The sequence below is a fragment of the Haemorhous mexicanus genome, chromosome 30 (genome assembly GCF_027477595.1).
Source record: "Haemorhous mexicanus isolate bHaeMex1 chromosome 30, bHaeMex1.pri, whole genome shotgun sequence".
NCBI classification, from domain to species: domain Eukaryota; kingdom Metazoa; phylum Chordata; class Aves; order Passeriformes; family Fringillidae; genus Haemorhous; species Haemorhous mexicanus.
The window spans coordinates 3,940,793-3,965,483 of NC_082370.1; the positions used below are offsets into that span (position 1 = coordinate 3,940,793).

Here is a 24,691-nt window from a genome sequence, read left to right on the forward strand (position 1 = left end):
AGGGCATTCCCTGTGACAGGTTTATAGGGTTATCCCTGACCCTACAGGCACTTGTAGGGCACACTGAGAATATCCCATGGCACTCCTTTAGGAACATTTGTAGGTTTATTTCCTAGAGGAACTTGTAGGGCACACTGGGGATACCCCAGATCATTCCTTTAGGAACATTTATGGGTTTTTTATGAACATTTGTAGGTTTATTCCCTAGAGGAACCTGTAGGACATATCCCAGAACATTCCTTTAGGGCTTTTTATAGGTTTATTCCCTGCCCTACAGGTACTTGAAGGGCACATCCCAGAGCATTCCTTTAGGGGCATTTATAGGGCATTCCCTGTGGGATGCTTATAGGTTTATCCCTGACCCTACAGATACTTTTAGGGCACATCCCAGAGCACTCTTTTAGGAACATTTATGGGGTTTTTTTTAGGAACATTTGTAGGTTTATTCCCTAGAGGAACTTGTAGGGCACACATGGGATACCCCAGATCATTCCTTTAGGAACCTTTATGGGTTTTTTAGGAATATTTATGGGGTTTTTAGGGCCATTTACAGGTGTGTCCCCTAGAAGAACTTGTAGGGCACATCCCAGAGCACTCTTTTAGGAACATTTATGGGTTTTTAGGAACATTTACAGGTGTGTCCCCTAGAGGAACTTGTAGGGCACACAGGGGATACCCCAGATCATTCCTTTAGCAACATTTATGGGTTTTTAGGAACATTTATGGGGTTTTTAGGGCCATTTACAGGTGTGTCCCCTAGAGGAACTTGTAGGGCACATCCCAGAGCACTCTTTTAGGAACATTTATGGGGTTTTTAGGGCCATTTACAGGTGTGTCCCCTAGAGGAACTTGTAGGGCACATCCCAGAGCACTCTTTTAGGAACATTTATGGGTTTTTAGGAACATTTACAGGTGTGTCCCCTAGAGGAACTTGTAGGGCACACTGGGGATATCCAGATCATTCCTTTAGGAACATTTATGGGTTTTTAAGGAACATTTATGGGTTTTTAGGGCCATTTACAGGGGTGTCCCCTAGAGGAACTTGTAGGGCACATCCCAGAGCACTCTTTTAGGAACATTTATGGGTTTTTAGGAACATTTATGGGTTTTTAGGAACATTTACAGGTGTGTCCCCTAGAGGAACTTGTAGGGCACACAGGGGATACCCCAGATCATTCCTTTAGCAACATTTATGGGTTTTTTAGGAACATTTATGGGTTTTTAGGGCCATTTACAGGGGTGTCCCCTAGAGGAACTTGTAGGGCACATCCCAGAGCACTCTTTTAGGAACATTTATGGGTTTTTAGGAACATTTATGGGTTTTTAGGGCCATTTACAGGTGTGTCCCCTAGAGGAACTTGTAGGGCACACAGGGGATACCCCAGATCATTCCTTTAGCAACATTTATGGGTTTTTAGGAACATTTATGGGTTTTTAGGAACATTTACAGGTGTGTCCCCTAGAGGAACTTGTAGGGCACATCCCAGAGCACTCTTTTAGGAACATTTATGGGTTTTTAGGGCCATGTACAGGTGTGTCCCCTAGAGGAACTTGTAGGGCACACAGGGGATATCCAGATCATTCCTTTAGGAACATTTATGGGTTTTTTAGGAACATTTATGGGTTTTTAGGGCCATTTACAGGTGTGTCCCCTAGAGGAATTTGTAGGGCACATCCCAGAGCACTCTTTTAGGAACATTTATGGGTTTTTAGGGCCATTTACAGATTTATTCCCTAGAGGAACTTGTAGGCACACAGGGGATACCCCAGATCATTCCTTTAGGAACATTTATGGGTTTTTAGGAACATTTATGGGTTTTTAGGGCCATTTACAGGGGTGTCCCCTAGAGGAACTTGTAGGGCACATCCCAGAGCACTCTTTTAGGAACATTTATGGGTTTTTAGGAACATTTATGGGTTTTTAGGAACATTTACAGGTGTGTCCCCTAGAGGAACTTCTAGGGCACACAGGGGATATCCAGATCATTCCTTTAGGAACATTTATGGGTTTTTAGGAACATTTACAGGTGTGTCCCCTAGAGGAACTTGTAGGGCACGCGGGCGGGCAGGGTCTGCAGCTCCAGGCGCACGGGGCACTTGTAGAAGTGGCCCAGCAGGGTCTCGGCGTAGCCCAGCAGGAAGTAGAGCTTGTGGGGTGGCAGTGCCCGGGCCAGCAGGGCACAGATCACCAGCAGGTTCCCGCGCCGCTTCAGCACCGGCTGCTCCAGCAGGAGCCCCGGGAAGGTCCCGGCCAGGAAGCGCCGCAGGAACGCGTCCTCCAGGGCCCGCTGAGCCGCGCCCGCCTCGCCACGCAGGTTCCCTGGGGACAGAGGGGTGACAAAAGTGACACACGGGTGGCATTGGGTCACCCCTGCCTGTGCTGCACCTGCCTTGCCACGCAGGCTCCCTGGGGACACAGGGGTGACAAAAGTGACACACGGGTGGCATTGGGTCACCCCTGCCTGTGCTGCACCCGCCTCGCCACGCAGGTTCCCTGGGGACAGAGGGGTGACAAAAGTGACACACGGGTGGCATTGGGTCACCCCTGCCTGTGCTGCACCCGCCTCGCCACGCAGGTTCCCTGAGGGGACAGAGAAGTGGCACAAGTGACATTGGTGACACTGAGTGACCCCCCCAGCTGTGCTGCACCTGCCTTGCCACGCAGGTTCCCTGGGGACAGAGAGGTGGCACTGGTGGTACTGGGTCCCCCATCCCCCTGCCCCTGTCCCCGTGTCACCCACCGGTGTGCAGGGACAGCCAGCCCTTGCGGTGCCCGATGTGGTGGGGGGCGTGCGCCTGCTCGTAGGTCACCAACTTGTCACCTTTGCCCACGCGCACCCGCGCCGCCCGCGTCTGTGGGGACAGCAGCGTCAGGGACACTGGGGACAGGGGGACACAGGGACAGGGGGACACGGGGACAGGGGGACACTGGGCAGAGGGGGACAGCAGCGTCAAGGACACGGGGACAGGGGACATTGGAGACAGGGGGACATTGGGGACATTGAGGACAGGGACAGGGGGACATCAGGGACAGCAGGGTCAGGGGACACAGGGACACGGCCGCGAGGTCCCCGAGGTCTCACCTTGAGGCACACGGGGCTGGTGTGGAGCTGCCGGGTGACGCTGGGGACATGGAGGGCACGGGGAAGGACCTGCACAGGGCACAGGGCTGGGCACAGCTGGCACGGGGACATGCCGGTGCCCTGTCCCCAACACAGCCAGCGTGTCCCCAGGGAGCAGCCCCGGTGTCCCCGCCGTGGGGACAGCGCTGGTGTGACCCCTCGGCCGGTGACGCTGCCCCCAGGGCCACCACAGCCCTTGGCCCTCTTCCCCAGTGCCCCCCGGCTTCGGTGTCCCCCATCCCCAGTGTCCCCTCGGTGTCACCCCCACACTCAGTGTCGCCCGGTTTTTCCCCCATTCCCGGTGCTGCTCCCCATTCCCGGTATCTCCCCTATTCCCGGAGTTTTTCCCCCAATCCCGGTATCTCCCCCATTCCCGGTGTATCCCCCATTCCCGGTATTTTCCCCATTCCCGGTATCTCCCCCATTCCCGGTATCTCCCCCATTCCCGGTATTTCCCCCATTCCCGGTGTTTTTCCCCCATTCCCGGTGTTTTTCCCCCATTCCCGGTATTTCCCCCATTCCCGGTGTTTTTCCCCCATTCCCGCTCTCCCCTCACCCGCAGCGCGCGCGCGGCCGCCGCCATCTTGGCTCCGGGCGCGGCGGCAGCGCCCCCTGGCGGCGGGAGGGACTGGGAGCGCTTACTGGGAGCAACTGGGAGCCTTTTGGGGGGGTCTCGCCACTCCCCTTCCCCTCCCCCTCCATTCTGGGGGTCTCCCAGGTTTCCCCCCCCCCCCACTTTGGGGTCTCCCAGGTGTCCCCCCCTCCCATTTTGGGGTCCCCCAGCTCCCCCTTCCCCCCCATCCCGGTGTCCCCACACACACGCTCAGCCCCCCGTGGGGTGGTGCCCGTTTATTCTAGGGGGTCCTCCCAGGTTTCCCCCCCCTTTTTTGGGGTCTCCCAGGTTTCCCCCCCTTTTTTGGGGTCCCCCCCTTTCCCCCCATCCCGTGCCCCCCACACACACACGCTCAGCCCCCCGTGGGGTGGTACTGCTTTATTCTGGGGGTGCTCCCGGGTGCCCCCCACACGCCGAGCCCCCCGTCCCTTTTTGGGGGGCTCAGGGGAAGGCGATGGTGCCCAGGGGGGGCAGGGGCAGCGGGGGGGGCTCGGCGGGGGGGGTCCCGCGGCCGGGGGGCTGCCGGGGCCCCCCGTGGTGCCCGTACTGGAACTTGAGGCGCAGCTCGCCCAGGCGGGAGCGGGGCAGGATGTCGGGGATCCACTCGATGGTGAAGGGCGTGGGCTCCTTCTGCGTGGGGGACGTGTGTCCTGGGGGGGCACGGCGGTGTGGCTGCCTCGGGGACCCCCTGCTGCCCCTCCCTGAACCCCCAACCCCATGGAGACCCCCCCCTTTTCCTGTCCCTTGAAACCCCCAACCACATGGAACCCCCCCTCTGCCCCTCCCTGAACCCCCAACCCCATGGAGACCCCCCCCTTCTCCCCTTTCTTGAGACCCCCAACCCTTTGGAACCCCCCTTTCCCCACCCCTTGACCTCCCCAAACCTTGAACTCCCATTTTTCCCAATTCCTTGAAGCCCCCAACCCTTGAACCCCCCCTTTCCCCATCCCTTGCACCCCCAGGGGCGTTTGTGACCCCCCCAATCCTAGGGAGAGTTGGGACCTCCTGGGGCTGTTTTGGGGTCCCACCCTGCCCTTTCTGGGAAGATTTTGGGGTCCCATCCTGCCCCTTCTTGCTCAGTTTTGGGGTCCCACCCTGCCCTTCCTGGGGCTGTTTTGGGGTCATGCTGCGCCCCTCCTAGGGGCTGTTTTGGGGGTCCCACCCTGCCCTTCCCGGGGCTGTTTTGGGGTCCCACCCTGCCCTTCCCGGGGCTATTTTGGGGTCATGCTGTGCCCCTCCTGGGGGCTGTTTTGGGGTCCCACCCTGCCCTTTCTGGGGAGATTTTGGGGTCCCACCCTGCCCTTCCCGGGGCTATTTTGGGGTCATGCTGTGCCCCTCCTGGGGGCTCTTTTGGGGGTCCCACCCTGCCCTTCTCGGGGCTGTTTTGGGGTCCCCCCGAGCCTCACCGACTTTGAGGAAGGTCTGCAGCTCCAGGGGCCGCAGCGGGGGCTGTCTCTCGTGGGGGCCCAGCCCCTCGGGCAGGCTCTCCACCTCCACGCGGGGGCTGCGGAAGGGCTCGTAGGAGCCGTCGCGGTTCTGCACGAAGCTCCGGGTGATCTCCAGCGGCACCTGCGGGCCGGGCAGCGCTCAGGGCCGGCCCCACGGGGCTGGGTGGGGGGGTCCGGGGGGGTGTCCCGGCCTTACCTCGGGCGTGTCGAAGATCTGCTTGACCTGCAGGACGTTGGTGATGTGCCAGGTGTACTTGGAGAAGGTGCCCAGGGGCAGCGCGTCCCTGCGCACGAAGGCTGCGGGGAGGGGTCGGGGCGGGCTCGGGGGACCCCGGCCCCTTTGATCTTCCCCCCTCTTTTACTGTCCCTCTTGGTTTTATCAGCCCTCTTTATTTTTCATCTCCTCCCCCACTTTTTTCCTTCTTTTCCCTCCCTTTTTTGCCTCTTTCCCCCCTTTAGTTTTCCCCTCATCCCTCCCTTTATTTTCTCCCCTTCCTCCCATTTTTTAATTCTGCTTTTCCCTCCTTCCTCCTCTTTTTTATTTCTCTTTCCCCCCAGTTATTTTCTCATCCCTACCTCTCCCCATTTTTTATCCATTTTCCCCCCTCTAATTTTCCCACCCTTTTCCCCCCATTATTTTTCCCCTCCTTTATTTTTCCATCCCCCTTTCCCCCCTTTATTTTCCCACCCTTTTCCCCCCATTATTTTTCCCCTCCTTTATTTTTCCATCCCCCTTTCCCCCCTTTATTTTTCCACTCCTTCTTCCCCTTTATTTTCCCCCCTTTATTTTTCTCCCTCTCCCTCCCCTTTTCCATCTCCCCCTCCCCAGCACCCAAGAAAAACCCCAGAATCCTCTCCGTGCCCCTGCTCCTTCCCCCACACTCAGCTCCCAGCAGGATTTTCCTCTTTTTTGGGGTGTTTTCCCCCTTTTTCCTCACCCGTGGTGGAGTTGGGCAGCCTCTTCTTGCCGCTGCCGCTGGAGATTCGCTGCTGCAGAGCCTCGAAGAAGGATTGGGGGATGTGGAAAACCAGCGGCTCTGGGTGGCCTGGGAAGGGACAGCGGGCTCAGGGAGGGGCCCAAACTGTCACCCCGAAGTGTCCCTGTGCCTCAGGGGGTCAGCAGAGGGGGAATTCCCAGGGAAATGTTTGGGATTTGGAGGCTGGACCCACCCTGTTGCTGTTTTGGGGTCACCAGGAGGAGAATGGGGAGAGGGTGGTGACAATGGCGTGGATGGTGAGGTCACAAAAAGGCACCAAAAGTGTTCCCAAAAAGGCACCAAAAGTGTTCCCAAAAAGGCACCAGAAGTGCTCCCAGCTCTCCCTTCTCCAGGGGAACATTCCCAGCTCTCCCAGCCTGGCTCCAGAGGTTCTCAGCCCTTGGAGCAGCTCCGTGGCCTCCTCCAGGGGCCCTGGGCTGCAGGTGGGGTGACACCTGGGAGGGGCAGAGCAGAGGGACAGAATCCCCCCCGTGCCCTCGCTGTGACCCAGAGCAAACCCCAGAGAAGTTCCAGGGGAAATTCCCCATCCTGGAGCTGCACACTCACCCTCAAACTGGTAGTGCATGGTCTGGTGGATGCGCTCTGTGACACTGCCCAGCCACTCCTGGAAGGACAGGGACACCTGGGACTCATCCAGCGCCTGGGGACAGCCTGAGGGGACAGGGAGGGGACACTGCAATGTCACCGTGCTCCAAACCTCACCCCCAGGGCTCTGTGACACTGCCCAGCCACTCCTGGACCTCAAAGCTCCTCTGGTCCCACCATGGTCCCACACCTCCCACTGTGCCAGGGTGTTCCAGCCTGGCCTTGGGCACTGCCAGGGATCCAGGGGCAGCCACAGCTGCTCTGGGAATTCCATCCCAGCCCCTCCCCACCCTCAAACCAGGAATTCCTTCCCAAAATCCCCATCAACCCGTGCCCACCCTGAGCTGGCATTGCCCCAGGGCTCACCATGCCTCTTCAGTGAGGAGGAGGAGGAGGAAGGTGAGGAGGAGACGACGGGCAGCTTCCTCAGGCTGCTCCTCCTGGGGTTGGGATGAGCTGGGTCTGGAGCCAGGAGGGGCCCGGGCACCTGCGGGCCTGAGGGAGGGATTGTCACCCACTGTCACCCACTGCCACCTCCCTCCTCCAGGCCTCCACCCCGCCACCACCACCAAGGACCCCCACCAGTTCCTAACACCTGCAGCTGCTCCAGAGGTTCCACAGCTGGATCTGACCCCTCGGAGCTGCCCTGGGGAGATTCCAGCCCCCAGGCACCCCCAGCCCTGCCCAGGGACACTCACCTGGCCCCAGGTCCTTCCTCCTCCTCTTGGCCCTGGCAGCAGCCGCCCCTCGGGCCCGCGCCGTGGAGCCGGGGCCACGGAGCAGCTGCGGGATCACCGTCCCCTTCAGCCCTGGGGACACAAGGACGGTCCCTAAAAACATCCCTGCCACCAGGCACAGGGACACTGGGGGACACAGGAACCCCCAAAACCCCAAAGCACCCCCCACCCTCCCAGGAGGCTCCTTTGGAGGGGAGGGGGGGGGGTTTATCCCACTCCAACTGTGCCCTCCAAATGGGTTTGCACCTTGGACTGGGTGGGGTTACTGGGGTGCAGAACCTCCTTAATGGGGGGAACCCCAGATATTCCTGCTGTGGGAGGAGATTTGGGGGAATGAACCCCAGAGGCTGCTCTGGGAAGGGGTTCAGAGTTCCCAGCCCTGGAAAAGGACCCCAAACTCAGTGATATCTGCCCCCCTGGCCCAGTGGAGCCCCCACTCTGCTCCCGCACAGGCAGGAGCTGGCTGCACCCCACTGGGAACAGCTCCCTGTGGAGCTCCGTGCTCACAGCAAGACAGGGCAGCACCAACCCAACGCCCAGGGGATTTGGGACCATGGAATGGCCGCTGGGAGAGCCCAGGGGGGTTTTTAGGGTGCCCCCAACCCCTGCCCGCTCCCACCACTGCCATCGGAGGCGAGGAACTCGGAGAACTCCTGGGCCAGGCTCTCGTCGCTGGCGAAGGCGCAGATGCAGGCCAGGAAGTGGATGCAGCGCGTGGGGGGCGACTCTTCCTCCTCCTCCTCTTCTTCCTCCTCATCCTCCTCCCCCTGCTGCTCCCCCTTGGCGCGGCCGTGCCCGGGCACGCGGCAGGCGCAGGAGAAGCGCCGCTGCCCGAAGCTGGCGTGCAGGTAGCCCAGGCTGTGCCTTTGGCTGGCCTTGCACTTGACCACCAGCACGCTCTTGGTGACCCTCTGCACCAATGGCCCCGTGGGCTCGGTGGCCAGCTCCCACAGGCTCTGCTTGGCCTCGGCGGGCGCCTGTACGGCGCCCAGCACCGAGCTCTTGAGCGGCAGCGGCGTGGCCTCGGCCTGGCAGCCCAGCGCCAGCTTCAGGTGCTGGCACTGCTCGTCGGCCGCCGCCCCGGCGCAGGCGGGCGCGTGGCAGCGCCCCGAGCTCAGCTGGGTGATCAGGGTGCCCTCGGGGGTCTGGATGGCCGTCTCGGACACCCCCAGCTCCACGAAGCAGCGGCGCTGGCGCTGGCGCACGGAGTAGAGCTGGCCCTGGGCGCCGCTCAGCAGCCGCACGGCGTCGGCGCCCGGCGGGCGGCGCGAGCCCGCGCGGAACACGGCGCCGCACGTCTTGTTCTTGCAGCTGAGCCCCCGCGTGCCGTTGTAGGTGCCGCAGCGAGGGCACTTGCGGATGCCACGCAGCGTGGCCTTGCCCAGGTCGGACAGGAAGGACGGGGCTTTGGGCCTGCCCGGGCACGGATCCATGGAGCTGCGGAGAGATGGGGAGAGGGTGAGGGGGCACAGGGGCAGCCAGACCACGGTGAACACCCTGAGTTCCTGTGCCACCCTGAGAGTCCCTGTGCCACCCCAATGGTCACCCTGAAAGTCCCTGTGCCACCCTGAGAGTCCCTGTGCCACCGCAATGGTCACCCTGAGAGTCCCTGTGCCACCTCAGTGGTCACCCTGACAGTCCCTTTGCCACCCCGGCAGTCCCTATGCCACTCCAATGGTCACCCACACAGTCCCTGTGCCAGTGCAGTGGTCACCCTGGCACTGCCTGTGCCACCCTGAGAGTCCCTGTGTCACCCCAACAGTCCCTGTGCCACCCCAATGGTCACCCTAAGAGTCCCTGTGCCACCCCAGTGATCACTCCGGCACTCCTTGTGCCACTCCAGTGGTCACCCTGAGAGTCCCTGTGTCACCTCCCCTCACCCCCGGGCCCGGGGCTCTCTCCCCTCACACCCGGGGTTCTCTCCTTCCACCGTCAGGCCTGGGGGTCTCCCCTCACCGCCAGCCCTCGGCTCCCCTCACAGCCAGGCCCGGGGGTCTCATCCCCCCTCACCGGCGTTTCCCGGAGTTTCCCTGCATTCCTCGCGGCCTGTGACGTCAGCTCCGCCGTCGGGCCCCTCCCGGTACCTGGGACCCGTTACCGCCGCCGGCAGCGCCGTGAGAGCGGCTCTACTTCCGCCACCGGCGCGTTCCTATTGGTCCGCTGGTATCACGTGACATACCGCGAAGCCAGCTGGGAGTTGTAGTCAAAGGCGGAGCTAAAACCCCAAGGACGCTTAGACTACAACTCCCAGCAGCCCCCGCGGCGAGACTTCCCCAATTTCCCCTTTTTACCCCAAATTTCGCCTTTTCCCCCCCAAATTTTGCCTTTTCCCCCCCAAATCCCAGGAGTTCCACCCGCCCCCCTCTCAACCCCAATGCGCCACCACCTGAAAAAACACAGCACACAAGCAGCTCAGTTTTTTCATTTTTCCTTTTTTTTTTTAAAAAAAAAAAAAGTTTTTTCGTATTTTTTTCCATTTTTGTGAGTTTTTTATGGTTTTTTTAAAGGCTGGGCGAGAGGTAGGATAAAAAAGGGCGTTTTTTGGCCTCTGATAGATCAGGTTTGGGAGGTCTTCTCACCTTCACTCCCTTGTGAAACACACCTGGGCTACGGAGGGAATTTTACACAATGGATTAAAAACTTTATATTCCAAGAGATATCTCATATCCACAAAAAAAGGACAGAAAAAAGGAAGATTTGAGGCATAAATCACATCAAAAGGCTCCGTGTCCTACCTTTAAATAAGGAAAACATACAAAAGTGGCCGAGGGTTGTGCAAAAATTCTTCAATTTGTTCTGAGTATTTTACAGAATCAGTACAGGAAAATGTAGAAATCAGTAAAAAAATTAAAAAAAAAACCAACCAAGCCCCGGAGGGATCTGTCACGTTTTAGCAACAGGAATTTTGCTGTCCCAGGGTGGGAATTTGGCTCATGTGGGAAGAGCTGGGCACTTCTGAGTCCCTTTTTTTTTTTTTTTTTTTTGTATTTTTTTATTTTTTCCCCAGCATAAGGCAAAAACCCGACCCTGAAAAACACACTGAGCTCCACAAAAAAAGGATGTAAACGAAGGATTTATCTTGCAAAAAAGCCTCCTCCAGGAGGCTCCTTTCAAACAGAGGTGTGAGGCTGAAGGCAGCTCCAGCTTCCCACACTTTTGGCTTCTTTTGGGGGGCTTTTTTTCCAGCTCTTTCTGTGGGAAAACCCCTGGAAAAAAAATCCCAAAAAAACCCCCCGAGGATGACTTTGTGCAATTCCTGCCCCGATTCTCAGCTAAGGCAGCCAAGTCCCTGCAATTTGTGTTTCTAAAAAAAACACATTCTAAATAAAAATCAACCGGAAACGAGAGCAAAGGCGGCGGCGGTGAGGGCGATCCAGCATCGGGGAGGTTTTGGGCTGAAAAGGGAGGGGTTGGGTCAATCTCGGCGCTGGGGGCTCGGGGGGGGGTCAGGGGGTCTCGAAGCCCACGCGGAAGCCGGGCTGGGGGGGCACCACGGCGCCGTTCTGGCCCTGCACGCTGTAACCGGGAGCCACCCAGGGCGCTGAGGACTGGCTCTGCCTGGGGGGAAAACAAATCCTTTAGGGATTGATACATTAAATAAATTCCCTTTAGGGATTGATAAAATATCCTTTAGGGATTGATACATTGAGTACATATCCTTAAGGGATTGATAAAATATCCTTTAGGGATTAATACATTAATTACATATCCTTTAGGGATTGATACATTGATTACATATCCTTTAGGGATTGATAAAATATCCTTTAGGGATTGATACATTAAATAAATATCCTTTAGGGATTGATACATTGATTACATATCCTTTAGGGACTGATAAAATATCCTTTAGGGATTGATACATTGATTACATATCCTTTAGGGACTGATAAAATATCCTTTAGGGATTGATACATTGATTAAATATCCTTTAGGGATTGCTAAAATATCCTTTAGGGATTGATACATTAAATAAATATCCTTTAGGGATTGCCAAATTAACAAAAATCCTTTAGGGATTGACAAAATATCCTTTAGGGATTGCTAAATTACATAAATATCCTTTAGGGATTGAAAAATTACATAAATATCCTTTAGGGATTGCTAAATTATCCTTTAGGGATTGATACATTACATAAATATCCTTTAGGGATTGATACATTGATTAAATATCCTTTAGGGATTAATGCATTAATTACATACCCTTTAGAGATTGATACATTGATTAAATATCCTTTAGAGATTGATACATTAATTACATATCCTTTAGGGATTGATACATTGATTGAATATCCTTAAGGGATTGCTAAAATATCCTTTAGGGATTGATACATTAATTACATATCCTTTAGGGATTGATAAATAACTTAAATATCCTTTAGGGATTGATACATTAATTACATATCCTTAAGGGATTGATAAAATATCCTTTAGGGATTGATACATTAAATAAATACCCTTTAGGGATTGATACATTGATTACATATCCTTTAGGGATTGATACATTGATTAAATATCCTTTAGGGATTGCTAAAATATCCTTTAGGGATTGATACATTAAATAAATACCCTTTAGTGATTGATAAAATATCCTTTAGGGATTAATACATTAATTACATATCCTTTAGGGATTGATACATTGATTACATATCCTTTAGGGACTGATAAAATATCCTTTAGGGATTGATACATTGATTAAATATCCTTTAGGGATTGATAAAATATCCTTTAGGGATTGATACATTAATTACATATCCTTTAGGGACTGATAAATAACTTAAATATCCTTTAGGGATTGATACATTAATTACATATCCTTTAGGGATTGCTAAAATATCCTTTAGGGATTGATACATTAAATAAATATCCTTTAGGGATTGCTAAATTAACAAAACTCCTTTAGGAATTGATAAAATATCCTTTAGGGATTGCTAAATTACATAAATATCCTTTAGGGATTGCTGAATTAAATAAATATCCTTTAGGGATTGCTAAATTATCCTTTAGGGATTGATACATTAAATAAATACCCTTACGGATTGATACATTGATTACATATCCTTAAGGGATTGCTAAAATATCCTTTAGGGATTGATACATTAATTACATATCCTTTAGGGATTGATACATTAATTAAATATCCTTTAGGGATTGCTAAAATATCCTTTAGGGATTGATACATTAAATAAATACCCTTTAGGGTTTGATACATTAATTACATATCCTTTAGGGATTGATACATTGATTAAATATCCTTTAGGGATTGCTAAAATATCCTTTAGGGATTGATACATTGATTAAATATCCTTTAGGGATTGCTAAAATATCCTTTAGGGATTGATACATTAAATAAATATCCTTTAGGGATTGCTAAAATATCCTTTAGGGATTGATACATTAAATAAATACCCTTTAGGGATTGATACATTGATTACATATCCTTTAGGGACTGCTAAAATATCCTTTAGGGATTGATACATTGATTAAATATCCTTTAGGGATTGATAAAATATCCTTTAGGGATTGATACATTAAATAAATACCCTTTAGGGATTGATACATTGATTAAATATCCTTTAGGGATTGATAAAATATACTTTAGGGATTGCTAAATTACATAAATATCCTTTAGGGATTGATACATTAATTAAATATCCTTTAGGGATTGCTAAAATATCCTTTAGGGATTGATACATTAAACAAATATCCTTTAGGGATTGCTAAATTATCCTTTAGGCATTGATACATTATATAAATATCCTTTAGGGATTGATACATTAATTACATATCCTTTAGGGACTGATAAATAGCTTAAATATCCTTTAGGGATTGATACATTGATTAAATATCCTTTAGGGATTGCTAAAATATCCTTTAGGGATTGATACATTAATTACATATCCTTTAGGGATTGATAAATAGCTTAAATATCCTTTAGGGATTGATACATTGATTAAATATCCTTTAGGGGTTGATAAAATATCCTTTAGGGATTGATACATTAAATAAATACCCTTTAGGGATTGATACATTGATTACATATCCTTTAGGGATTGATACATTAATTACATATCCTTTAGGGACTGATAAATAACTTAAATATCCTTTAGGGATTGATACATTGATTAAATATCCTTTAGGGATTGATACATTGATTAAATATCCTTTAGGGATTGCTAAAATATCCTTTAGGGATTGATACATTAAATAAATACCCTTTAGGGATTGATACATTGATTACATATCCTTTAGGGATTGATACATTAAATAAATATCCTTTAGGGATTGATACATTGATAAAATATCCTTTAGGGATTGATACATTGATTAAATATCCTTTAGGGATTGCTAAAATATCCTTTAGGGATTGCTAAATTACATAAATACCCTTTAGGGATTGCTAAATTAAATAAATATCCTTTAGGGATTGATAAATTACATAAATATCCTTTAGGGATTGATACATTAATTAAATATCCTTTAGGGATTGATACATTGATTAAATATCCTTTAGGGATTGATACATTAAATAAATATCCTTTAGGGATTGCTAAAATATCCTTTAGGGACTGATACATTAATTACATATCCTTTAGGGATTGATACATTAAATAAATACCCTTTAGGGATTGATACATTGATTAAATATCCTTTAGGGATTGATAAAATATCCTTTAGGGATTGATACATTAATTACATATCCTTTAGGGATTGATACATTGATTAAACATCCTTTAGGGATTGCTAAAATATCCTTTAGGGATTGATACATTAAATAAATACCCTTTAGGGATTGATACATTGATTACATATCCTTTAGGGATTGATACATTAATTAAATATCCTTTAGGGATTGCTAAATTAACAAAACTCCTTTAGGGATTGATAAAATATCCTTTAGGGATTGCTAAAACATCCTTTAGGGATTGCAAAATTAATTAAATATCCTTTAGAGATTGATAAAATATCCTTTAGGGATTGCTAAATTACGTAAATATCCTTTAGGGATTGCTGAATTAAATAAATATCCTTTAGGGATTGCTAAATTATCCTTTAGGAATTGATAAATTAATTAAATATCCTTTAGAGACTGTTGAATTAAATAAATATCCTTTAGGGATTGCTGAATTAAATCAAATTCCTTTAGGGATTGCTAAAATATCCTTTAGGGATTGCTGAAATATCCTTTAGGGATTGCTGAAATATCCTTCAGGGATTGCTAAATTAAATAAAAATCCTTCAGGGATTGCTAAAAATTCCTTTAGGGATCGTCAAAAAATCCTTTAGGGATTCATAAATAAAAATCCCTTACGGATTCCTATAAAGGGCCTGGAGAATGTGGGGAGGGGGTTTGGGGGGAAAAATCCCTAAAGGATCCCTAAATAAGGCCTGGAGGTTGTGGGGAAGGGGTTGGGGGGGATTTGGGGGATGAGGGTGTCACCTGCTGGGGTGTCCCCACCCTGCTGTGGCTCTGAGGTACAGGAATCCCTTCCCAAAGGGATAAATTTGGGATGAGAACTCTCAGGACTCACCTGAAGCCCTGTTGGGATGTCCCCACCTCATTGGGATGTCCCCAGCTCTGTTGAATGTCCCCACCTCACTGGGATGTCCCCAGCCCTGTTGAATGTCCCCACCTCACTGGGATGTCCCCAGCCCTGTTGGGATGTCCCCACCCTGCTGTGGCTCTGAGGTACAGGAATCCCTTCCCAAAGGGATAAATTTGGGATGAGAACCCTCAGGACTCACCCGAAGCCCTGCTGGCTCCAGGCCTGGCCGTAGACGCCATAGGTGGGCACCTGCCAGCCGTTGGGCACGTACTGGCCCAGCTGGGCACCGCCGTACCACTGCCCCCACTGCCCGTAGGCCGGCGGGTAGCTCAGCTGGCCCTGCGACACACGGGGACAGTCAGGGACAGGGGAATCCACCCATGGATCCACCAACCCATCAGCCATCCATCCATGGATCCATCAACCCATCCACCCATGGATCCATCAACCCATCCACCCATGGATCCATCAACCCATCCATCCATGGATCCATCAACCCATCCATCCACCCATGGATCCATCAACCCATCCACCCAAGGATCCATCAACCCATCCACCCATGGATCCATCAACCCATCCATCCATGGATCCATCAACCCATCCATCCACCCATGGATCCATCAACCCATCTATCCACTGATCCATCAACCCATCCATCCATGGATCCATCAGTACATCGACCCATGGATCCATCAACCCATCCACCCATGGATCCATCAACCCATCCATCCATGGATCCACCCATGGATCCATCAACCCATCCACCCATGGATCCACCCATGGATCCATCAACCCATCCATCCATCCCTGGATCCATCAACCCATCAGCTATCCACCCTTTATCCATCATCCCTCCATTCATCCCTGGATCCAGCAACTCATCATCCATCATCCATCCATCCATCCATCCATCCATCCATCCATCCATCCATCCATCCATCCATCATCCATGCATCCATCATCCATCCATCATCCATCCATCCATCCATCCATCCATCATCCATCCATCATCCCTCCATCCATCCATCCATCATCCATCCATCATCCATCCATCCATCCATCCATCCTCCATCCATCCATCCATCCATCCATCCTCCATCCATCCATCCATCCATCCATCCATCCTCCATCCATCCATCCATCCATCCATCCATCCATCCATCCATCATCCATCCATCCATCATCCATCCATCCGTCCATCCATCCATCCATCCATCCATCCATCCATCATCCATCATCCATCCATCCATCATCCATCCATCCATCCATCATCCATCCATCCATCATCCATCCATCCATCCATGCTTCCATCATCCATCCATCATCCATCCATCCATCCATCCATCCATCCATCCATCCATCCATCCACCCACCCATCCATCCATCCATCATCCATCCATCCATCCATCCATCCATCCATCCATCCATCCATCATCCCTCCATCCATCATCCATCCATCCATCCATCATCCATCCATCCATCCATCCATCATCCATCCATCCATCCATCCATCATCCCTCCATCCATCCATCCTCCATTCATCCATCCATCCATCCATCATCCATCCATCATCCATCCATCCCTCCATCCATCCATCCATCATCCATCCATCATCCATCCATCCATCCATCATCCATCCATCATCCATCCATCCATCCATCCATCCATCATCCATCCATCCATCCATCCATCATCCATCCCTCCATCCATCATCCATCCATCCATCCATCCATCCATCATCCATCCATCCATCCATCCATCCATCCATCATCCATCCATCCATCCATCCTCCATCCATCCATCCATCCATTATCCATCCATCCATCCATCCACCCCTCCGTGTCATCCCCAGCTCCCAGCCAATTAGCAGGGGGTTAATTAGCAGCAGAGCTGCCTGACCTGCTGCACAGGGCTGGCCATGTCGGGGGTCTCCTTGCCCCAGTAGCACTTGACCACGTGGCCCTCGATGGTGGTGCCGTTGACGGAGACGATGGCGTGGGCAGCGCTCTCATGGGAACTGAACCTGGGGGGGTATTGGTGGGGGGATTGATTGATTGATTGATTGATTGATTGAGGTATTGACTGGTTGGGGTATTGACTGGGATATTGATTGATTGGGGTATTTATTGGGATATTGATTGGGGTATTGATTGATTGGGGTATTGATTGATTGGAGTATTGGTTGATTGGGGTATTGATTGATTGGGGTATTGGTTGGGATACTGATTGATTGGGGTATTGATTGGGAATACTGATTGGGAATATTTATTGGGATATTTATTGGAAATATTTATTGGGAATATTTACTGGTAATATTTATTGGGAATATTTATTGGGAATATTTATTAGGTTATTTATTGGAAATATTTCTTGGGATATTTATTGGAAATATTTATTGGGAATATTTACTGGTAATATTTATTGGGATATTTATTGGGATATTTATTGGAAATATTTATTGGGATATGTATTGGTAATATTTATTAGGTTATTTATTGGAAATATTTGTTAGGATATTTATTGGGATATTGATTGGGAATATTTATTGAGATATTTATTAGGATCCCTCCCAATCCTGCTCCCATTTGGGACCCCCCAGGACCCCCCCACCTGACGAAGGAGTAGCCTTTGTCCGGGAACACTCGGATCTCCATGATCTGCCCGAAGGGGGAGAAGGTCTGGCGCATCAGCTGCTCTGGAGCAGGAAGGACAGACAGACAGACAGCAGCGTGAGGCACCCGTGGTGGCACCTCGGGCAGGGCTGGCGGGGGCGGGGCCACACGTACCTGAGAGGCCCGAGGTGACCCCCCCGCAGTACACGGTGCAGTTGCTGGGGCTGGACTGAGTGACCACCTCCTCGTAGGACAACTGCTTGGTGCTCGCTGCAAGAGATGGAATTGGGGTTTTCAAGGGATGGGAACTGGGGGGACTCCAGTCCTGACTGGGCTGGGAACTGGGGGGACTCCAGTCCTGACTGCGCTGGGAACTGGGGGGGACTCCAGTCCTGACTGGGCTGGGACGGGAACTGGGGGGATTCCAGTCCTGGCTGGGATGGGATGGGAACTGGGGGGGATTCCAGTCCTGGCTGGGATGGGATGGGAACTGGGGGGATTCCAGTCCTGACTGCGCTGGGATGGGAACTGGGGGGACTCCAGTCCTGACTGGGCTGGGATGGGAACTGGGGGGATTCCAGTCCTGACTGCGCTGGGAACTGGGGGGGACTCCAGTCCTGACTGGGCTGGGATGGGAACTGGGGTGAATTCCAGTCCTGACTGGCACGGGATTGTTGGGAATGACCTGCAAATCTTTACAGGGACACCTCAGAGCCCTTCCAGGGCCTGAAGGGGCTCCAGGAGAGCTTGGGGACAAGGGATGGAGGGACAGGACACAGGGAATAGTTCAAACTGGAGTAAAAGAGATTTAAATGTGATTTTGGGAAAGAATGAGGGTGAGGAGGTGCTGGGATGGAATTCCCAGAGCAGCTGTGGCTGCTCCATCTCTGTTGGTGTCCAAGGCCAGGCTGGGCAGGGCTTGGAGAACCCTGGGATAGGGGAAGGTGGGATGGGCTCTGAGGTCCTTCCCACCCCAAAAACTCTGGGATCCCCCACCCCAGGAGCTGGCAGGGCACAGGGTGGGCACCTACTCTCATAGGTGCTCTTGGGAGCTGGAGGTTTCCTGGTGGCCCAGTTGGTCCTGATCTGTCGGCCCCCGAGCCACTGGCCCCCCATCTGCTGGATGGCGTTCTCAGCGTCCTGCAGGGGACAGAGGGAGAGAAAAACCCCACTGACCCCACTGCTGGCACCCCTCCCGTGGGACAGGGCCATGGGGGTGACCCCAGTGCCCTCCTGAGTGACCCTGGAGTGTCCCAGGACAGGGCTTGGAGCACCCTGTGACAGTGGGAGGGGTCCCTGCCCATGGCTGGGGTTTCACCCATTTATTAAGAGAGAAATGAAGGGATTTTACCCATTTTTGAGGAAGGAAACAAAGTTCTCTCACCCATTTATTGAAGAGAGAAATGAAGGGGTTTTAGCCATTTATTAAGAGGGAAATGAAGGCATTTTACCCACTTACTGAAGGAGGAAATGAAGGGATTTTACCCATTTTCAAGGAAGGAAACAAAGATCTCTCATTTAATGAGGAGGGAAATAAGAGATTTTACCCTTTTATTGAAGAGGGAAATAAGGAATTTTACCCATTTATTAGGAGGAAAATTGAGGGATTTTACCCATTTTTTCAGAGGGAATTAAGGGTTTTTACCCATTTTTGAGGAAGGAACCAAAGATCTCTCACCCATTTGTTGAAGAAGGAGACGAAGCCGTAGCCCTTGGACTTGCCCGTGGCCATGTCCTTGACCACCCGTGCGTCCCTAAAGCACAAAGGGAACTTTTCAAATCTGATTTATCTGCCAACATATTCTACCTGCTCATCGCAGATGTGCCACAGAAGTGATAGAAAATCAAAATAAAAATGAAAAAGCAGGAATTGAAAGGCACATGCTGCCTGTTAACTGAATTCTTTCATTCTCAGGTCAATTTGTTACCCCATTTTTGGGCTGTGGGCAGTAAATTTTGCAGGGAAAGCAGCCCAGGTGGGATGAAAGATCTGGCTGTGTGAGCAGAGTGTGGCCCTGCATTGCCACAGTGTCACTCACTCAACACAAAGCTGTCACCACCCAGGACAGAGACCTTGAGCTGCCCCAAAAAAGGACTTACGAGATCCTTCCAAAGGGAGCAAAGGCTGCTTTGATGTCTTCAGTTGTGATCTCAGGGCTGAGGTCTCCCACAAAGACGTGGAAATGGTCTTTGGGGGAAAAGAGAAAGGAGCATTCATTGGTTGAAGATGCCCTCTGAGCAGAGCAGAGGGAAAAAAACTCTTCTCATAAACCCCTTTATTAAAACTCAGCTGTTATTCAAAATACATGATTAAAAATCAGGCACTGATGGAGTTTAGCCCAGCCTGAAACTCCAAGAATTTCCCCACAGAAATTGCTGGGACTCATTCTGGATGCTCCTTGAGGGAGATGCTCAGTGCACCTCAAAAATACACAATGAGGCATTTTGGAGAGTTAAAAAATCCCAACTGCCCAGAGAGCAAAGAGCCACAGATTTGCACCAAATGCTACAAGGAAACGGAAGGGAATTTTATGGAATGCTTTCCATAAAAATTCAATGGAAAACCAACAAAAAAACCCCAAACTTAGCTTCAGGGAACACCCTGGAGATCCACAATTTGATGTTTAAGAAGACACAATTACCTTGTGAACGCTGTGTGATGGCAAAGATCAGATTTGCCCTGAAGTTTAATTAACACAAACACAATAAACAATTAGGATTCCAATCAAAACCATTCCCACAGAGCTCTGTGTGCTGCATTTCTGTTCCACAACTTGCTCAGGTGACACTTACTGCTGGTGTCTTTCTTCTGGCTGCTGGGGGTGGTGGCCCAGTTCACTTTGACCTCCTGCAAATGGCAATCACACATCAGATTTGGTAAATCCCAAAAAGCTCAGACACCTCCAGTGCTCAAATCTCAAGTTCCTCCCAAAATTCTGAGCTCCTCCTCCCAACACCTTGAACTCCTCCCAGTTCTGAGCTGTGTCCCACTGAGATCTCCACCCCAAAGGCAGAGTCCCTCATTTGCAGCATTTGCAAATGCTCCTCTCCCAGCAGCATTTTCGCCTGGGGTGCCCCCAGCCCCTGGCACAGCCTCTGCCCTCCTGTTCCAGCAGGATCTCCCCCGGCACAGCCTCTGCCCTCCTGCCCCAGCAGGATTTCCCCCTGGCACAGCCTGCTGTGCCCCAGACTCACCCCGGAGCAGGGCAGCTTACCTTACCCATTATCTTCCTGCCGTTCATGGCAGCCAGCGCTGCGGCCGCGTGCCGGTGCTCGTAGAACTCCACGAAGCAGTAGGGATCATTGCCAGCTGTCTGAGACAGGAAACGGGCTGGGATTAGGGACACTGAGCTGGGACTGGGGACACTGAGCTGGGATTGGGGACACTAACCCAGGACTAGAGACACAAACCCAGGATTAGGGACTCAAACCCAGGATTAGGGACTCAAACTCATGATTAGGGACTCAAACCCAGAACTAGAGACACTAACCCAGGATTGGGGACTCAAACCTAGTATTAGGGACACAAACCCAGTATTAGGGACACTGACCCAGGATTAGGGACACAAAGCCGGGCTCTGGCTGCTCTGCTCACCCTCTGACTGCTGACACCTCAACAGCCCCACCTGGACAGGTTTTCTGACCCTACAGGGACTAACAACGCTCCCAGAGCTTTCAATTGTCCTTTAGAAAGGGAAAATTATGGTAAAAACCTTCTCAAACCTCACTTCTGATTAAATGAGGGGTTCACTGTCCCTCTCCATGCCCACCCATCCTTAAATTCACCAGCTGGCACAAGCAGAAACAATGCCAAAAGCATCTCCAGGTTTATTTCAGGTGGAATTTCCGTTTCCAGGGGAATTCCCAGAGGCACAGGCACAGCCTGGAGGCAGCAGCTCAGAGCAGAGCAGGGAAATCAGAGGATTCAGGCTCTTACATCCATGATCATCTTGCAGTTCTTGCAGGGTCCGATCTGGCTGAAGAGCTGCAGGATCAGAGCCTCGGTCACGTCCCTGGAGAGGTTCCCCACGTACCTGAGGGACAAACAGCCATGGGCACGGATGTTGGACAGGCTGGAGCCTGCAGAGGGGCTTGGGACCAGGGATGAAGAGATGGGAAAAGGGGGAATGGCTTCCCACTGCTGGAGGGTTGGGTGAGATGGGATACTGGGATGGAATTCCCAGAGGAGCTGTGTCCATCCCTGGGAATGTCTACAGCCAGGCTGGACAGGGCTTGGAGCTACCTGGGACAGTGGGAGATGTCCCTGCCCATGGCAGGGGGGTGGCACTGGATGGGTTTCATGTCCCTTCCCACCCAAACCATTCCAGGATTCCACGACTCCATGAAGCTGACCTTCCAAACTGATTCCCCAGTACAGAAACTCCAGTTCCCATATCCCTACTACAATTTCCCAGTACAGAAGTTCCAACTCCCATATCTGTACCCCACAGATATGGGAGCAGCTCAGGCTGCTGTTTGCCCACGTTTTCCACAACATTTGGCCGGTTCCTCCCGAAGCCCTGAGGTTTTGGAAGCCCCAGATCTGCCTGGAATGCCCGAGTGCCAACGTGCTGGAGTACACACGTCCCCAGCTGGGGCAAGGCTCAGCCTCCCCAGTACAACCACAGCCCAAACCCCCACTCCCACCTGGGACTGTGGCTTCCTTGGCCACCAAGGCCCAGGGGTGGCTGGTTTTGTTGTTTTTGTTGGTGTTGTTGAGCCCAAATCATGGGATTGTTATAAAAAGCCCAGTGAGAAACCTCAGCCCCCGAGGTGTAGCCGCAGCTCCTGCACAGGAACGTCCTGTGGGAAACCTCTGCCACGGGAATCCTGGCCAAATGCCAGCCCTGAAAGCACCCTGGTGCACCTGCAGTGCCCCCAGAGGGGCAGAGGGGCTGCAGGAAAACAGCCAGCAGCAAATCCAAGCTCTGTCTGTGCTCCAAGCTTTGGTTACGGGGGAAGGAGACAAGTTTTGCCAGGAATGGCTCACCCTACAGCAACCTGTGTGAGCACAGACTGAACACCCACTAACCTCAGCTGGACTTTCTGCTCCTTCCAACCCTGGCCTGTGACACCAGCTGGTGACAATTCCCTGTATGATCCCGGAAAGCCACGGGGAAGGAGTCAGAGAAATCCCAGCCTGGATGTTGCTGAGCCCTGAGCTTGTTTTAAGGCAGCACTCAGTGATCCTGCAGGTCCTTTCCAGCCTCAGTGATGCCCTGTGTGTGCCACCAGCTGCACGTGCTCCAGGACAGGCACTTGCATTCCCTGGCACACATCGAGGCCACCAGGCCCCACACCAGCCTTGGGATGGGGGAAAACACCTTCCCAAACAAACACAACAACACTCTGTGTTTGCAGAGGCCAGGAATAGCTCCCAAAATGTGGGAAAACAGCGGGACTGGGGAAGCAGGGAGTGCTCAGTGCTCGGGACAGCTGGGGTGAGGCACGTCGGGGTCTTGTTGTCCTGTGGTCACTCAGCCCCTGGGGAGGGACAGCAGTCCCAGGGCACAACATTCCCTCACCTTGGAATGATTCCCTCCCTCCCTCCTGTCCTTCCTGCTGCACTGGAGAAAAAGGCTTCTAGGGGTGGGATGGCAAGAGTGGAGCCTGATCTCCCTGATCCAAAAGAGGGAAAGCTACTCCACGTAACACCTGCCTTGGATAAGGAGAGAACAACCCAGGTGTGCACAACAGTCAGGTTTTGCAGCACCTTTTGCTAAAATCTAACCTAAACCTCCCCTGACGTGGCTTGCTAATTCACTCTGTGGGAAGCAACAGGTTCAGAGAGTGCTTTGAACACTGGGACAAGCACTGGATTCATGGGCACTGCCTGGTCATTGCCACGGAGCTGCTGAGCAGCCCAGTGGGGCTCCAGCTGTGTGCCAAAGCAGCCCCCAGGGCAAAATCCAGCCAGCGGCTCACAAACCCTACACGGATCATCCAGGGTGACAGGATCCTCACCACGGAATGGTTTGGGGTGGAAGGGATTCGGATCATCCCAGTTCAGTGCCCTGCCATGGGCTGGGATGGACAGGGGAGGGGGGCACACACACCTTAGACCACCTTTCCCTCCAGATGTGTGTGGATGTACCAGGGAGGGGACACCTTCCTCACTGCCTTCCCTCCAGATGTGACCTGGCATGGACTGCGGAGAGTGGCACACACTTTCCAGACCCCCTTTCTATCCAGAAGGAGGGACACACTTTCCTGACCACTTTTCCCTCCGAATGTGACCTGGCATGGACTAGGAAGGGGTACACACTTTCCAGACCCCTTTTCTCTCCAGATGTGAGTTGGGACGTACTGGGGAAGGGACACACAGCTTCCACACAACCCTGTCCCTCCAGATGTGAGCTGGAGGCCCAGGGAAACGCCCGGAGCGGAGGGCAGGCCGGCGGTGCCCAGCACTGGGACCGGGGAAAGGGCAGGAATACCGCGGGAGCCGGGCTCCCCTCGCTGCCGGAGGGGGCCGGCTGCCCCTCAGTCCCGCAGCACTGCGGGCGGCTGAGGGTCCGCGGCGGAGGCCTGAGGGGCCCATCCGTGAGGCGACCCCAGGCCGCCCCTCCCCGCGGAGCCGGGAACAATAGGCGGTCTCGCCCCCTCCCCACTCACAGGGTCTTGGGCATTTCATCCTCCATGGCGCCGCCGCCGCCCGCCCCGGCTCTTCCCGCCCGCCGGGGCGGCCCCGTGAGCCCTGGGCAGCCCGGGCAGCCCGAGCGGCGCCGGCCCCGCCGGCGGACGGTCCCGCGGCGGCTCCTCGCAAGATGGCGGCGGGCGGGCGGGCTGAGGGGCCGGGGGGGGGGGGGGGGGGGGGGGCGGGAATGCGCGTGCGCGGGGAGAGCGCGGGAACGGCGCGGGGACGCGCGGCCCGCCCGCCGCCGCTCCGCGCATGCGCGGCCGTGAGGGGAAGGCGAGAAAAGTGGTGAAAAGTGATTTAAAATAAAGGCGTGAAAAATAAAAGAGGTGAGAAATGAAAGGATTTAAAAGGCGTTGAAAATAAAGGGGTGAGAAATGAAAGGATTTAAAAGA

The 24,691-nt window shown here is 52.3% G+C and overlaps 3 protein-coding genes and 1 long non-coding RNA gene across 11 annotated transcripts; 1 reads left to right on the forward strand and 3 right to left on the reverse strand.

The window, feature by feature from the left end:
• The first annotated feature begins 260 nt into the window (after positions 1-260).
• On the forward strand, positions 261-2,139 carry LOC132339932 (uncharacterized). The gene is made up of 3 exons (XR_009489743.1): positions 261-635; positions 748-1,643; positions 2,028-2,139. It is a non-coding gene; the product is annotated as an uncharacterized LOC132339932 (long non-coding RNA).
• On the reverse strand, positions 1,066-3,732 carry MRPS24 (mitochondrial ribosomal protein S24). Of its 3 annotated transcripts, none has more exons than XM_059870567.1 (5): positions 3,679-3,732; positions 3,084-3,152; positions 2,742-2,853; positions 2,028-2,320; positions 1,066-1,339 (listed from the first exon to the last, which is right to left on the reverse strand). In XM_059870567.1, the coding sequence occupies exons 1-4, from the start codon at positions 3,703-3,705 to the stop codon at positions 2,037-2,039; spliced, it is 492 nt and encodes a 163-aa protein (XP_059726550.1). In that variant the 5' UTR covers positions 3,706-3,732; the 3' UTR covers positions 1,066-1,339; positions 2,028-2,036. The 3 variants fall into 3 exon arrangements, with proteins under 3 accessions (XP_059726550.1, XP_059726549.1, XP_059726548.1); XM_059870566.1 differs by having other exon boundaries at positions 1,066-1,643; XM_059870565.1 differs by lacking the exon at positions 1,066-1,339 and having other exon boundaries at positions 1,878-2,320.
• Positions 3,733-4,098: 366 nt separating this feature from the next.
• C30H2orf42 (chromosome 30 C2orf42 homolog) lies at positions 4,099-9,673 on the reverse strand. Of its 2 annotated transcripts, none has more exons than XM_059870595.1 (9): positions 9,514-9,673; positions 8,123-8,940; positions 7,465-7,575; positions 7,133-7,261; positions 6,728-6,832; positions 6,122-6,229; positions 5,380-5,480; positions 5,142-5,304; positions 4,099-4,385 (listed from the first exon to the last, which is right to left on the reverse strand). In XM_059870595.1, exons 1-9 carry the CDS (start codon positions 9,537-9,539, stop codon positions 4,177-4,179), a joined length of 1,770 nt encoding a protein of 589 aa, XP_059726578.1. In that variant the 5' UTR covers positions 9,540-9,673; the 3' UTR covers positions 4,099-4,176. The 2 variants fall into 2 exon arrangements, with proteins under 2 accessions (XP_059726578.1, XP_059726577.1); XM_059870594.1 differs by having other exon boundaries at positions 9,460-9,651.
• A 278-nt stretch (positions 9,674-9,951) lies between these two features.
• Positions 9,952-24,428, reverse strand: TIA1 (TIA1 cytotoxic granule associated RNA binding protein). Of its 5 annotated transcripts, none has more exons than XM_059870643.1 (13): positions 24,275-24,428; positions 21,597-21,693; positions 20,880-20,973; positions 20,453-20,507; positions 20,302-20,339; positions 19,760-19,847; positions 19,338-19,413; positions 18,691-18,799; positions 17,834-17,929; positions 17,658-17,742; positions 16,947-17,070; positions 15,247-15,386; positions 9,952-11,061 (listed from the first exon to the last, which is right to left on the reverse strand). In XM_059870643.1, the coding sequence occupies exons 1-13, from the start codon at positions 24,298-24,300 to the stop codon at positions 10,950-10,952; spliced, it is 1,140 nt and encodes a 379-aa protein (XP_059726626.1). In that variant the 5' UTR covers positions 24,301-24,428; the 3' UTR covers positions 9,952-10,949. The 5 variants fall into 5 exon arrangements, with proteins under 5 accessions (XP_059726626.1, XP_059726630.1, XP_059726627.1 ...); XM_059870647.1 differs by having other exon boundaries at positions 20,880-20,969; positions 24,275-24,293; XM_059870646.1 differs by lacking the exon at positions 9,952-11,061 and adding an exon at positions 14,602-15,155.
• Positions 24,429-24,691: the final 263 nt, after the last annotated feature.

Bases quoted from the DNA above. Each gene is read 5' to 3' on its own strand.
- C30H2orf42 (XM_059870594.1), bottom strand. From the start codon at position 9,503: ATGAGACCCCCGGGCCTGGCTGTGAGGGGAGCCGAGGGCTGGCG. The intron at 6,230-6,727 runs GTGAGTGTGCAG...GTCCCTTCCCAG, and splicing joins CATGCACTACCAGTTTGAGG to GCCACCCAGAGCCGCTGGTT. The intron at 5,305-5,379 runs GTAAGGCCGGGA...CCCGGCCCGCAG, and splicing joins AGATCTTCGACACGCCCGAG to GTGCCGCTGGAGATCACCCG.
- MRPS24 (XM_059870567.1), bottom strand. From the start codon at position 3,705: ATGGCGGCGGCCGCGCGCGCGCTGCGG. The intron at 3,153-3,678 runs GTGAGGGGAGAG...TGCCCTGTGCAG, and splicing joins CGGCCGCGCGCGCGCTGCGG to GTCCTTCCCCGTGCCCTCCA. The intron at 2,854-3,083 runs GTGAGACCTCGG...CTGTCCCCACAG, and splicing joins CCAGCCCCGTGTGCCTCAAG to ACGCGGGCGGCGCGGGTGCG.
- TIA1 (XM_059870643.1), bottom strand. From the start codon at position 24,300: ATGGAGGATGAAATGCCCAAGACCCT. The intron at 20,340-20,452 runs GTAAGTGTCACC...ATTAAACTTCAG, and splicing joins CCAGAAGAAAGACACCAGCA to GGCAAATCTGATCTTTGCCA. The intron at 17,071-17,657 runs GTGGGGGGGTCC...ATACCCCCCCAG, and splicing joins AAAGGCTACTCCTTCGTCAG to GTTCAGTTCCCATGAGAGCG.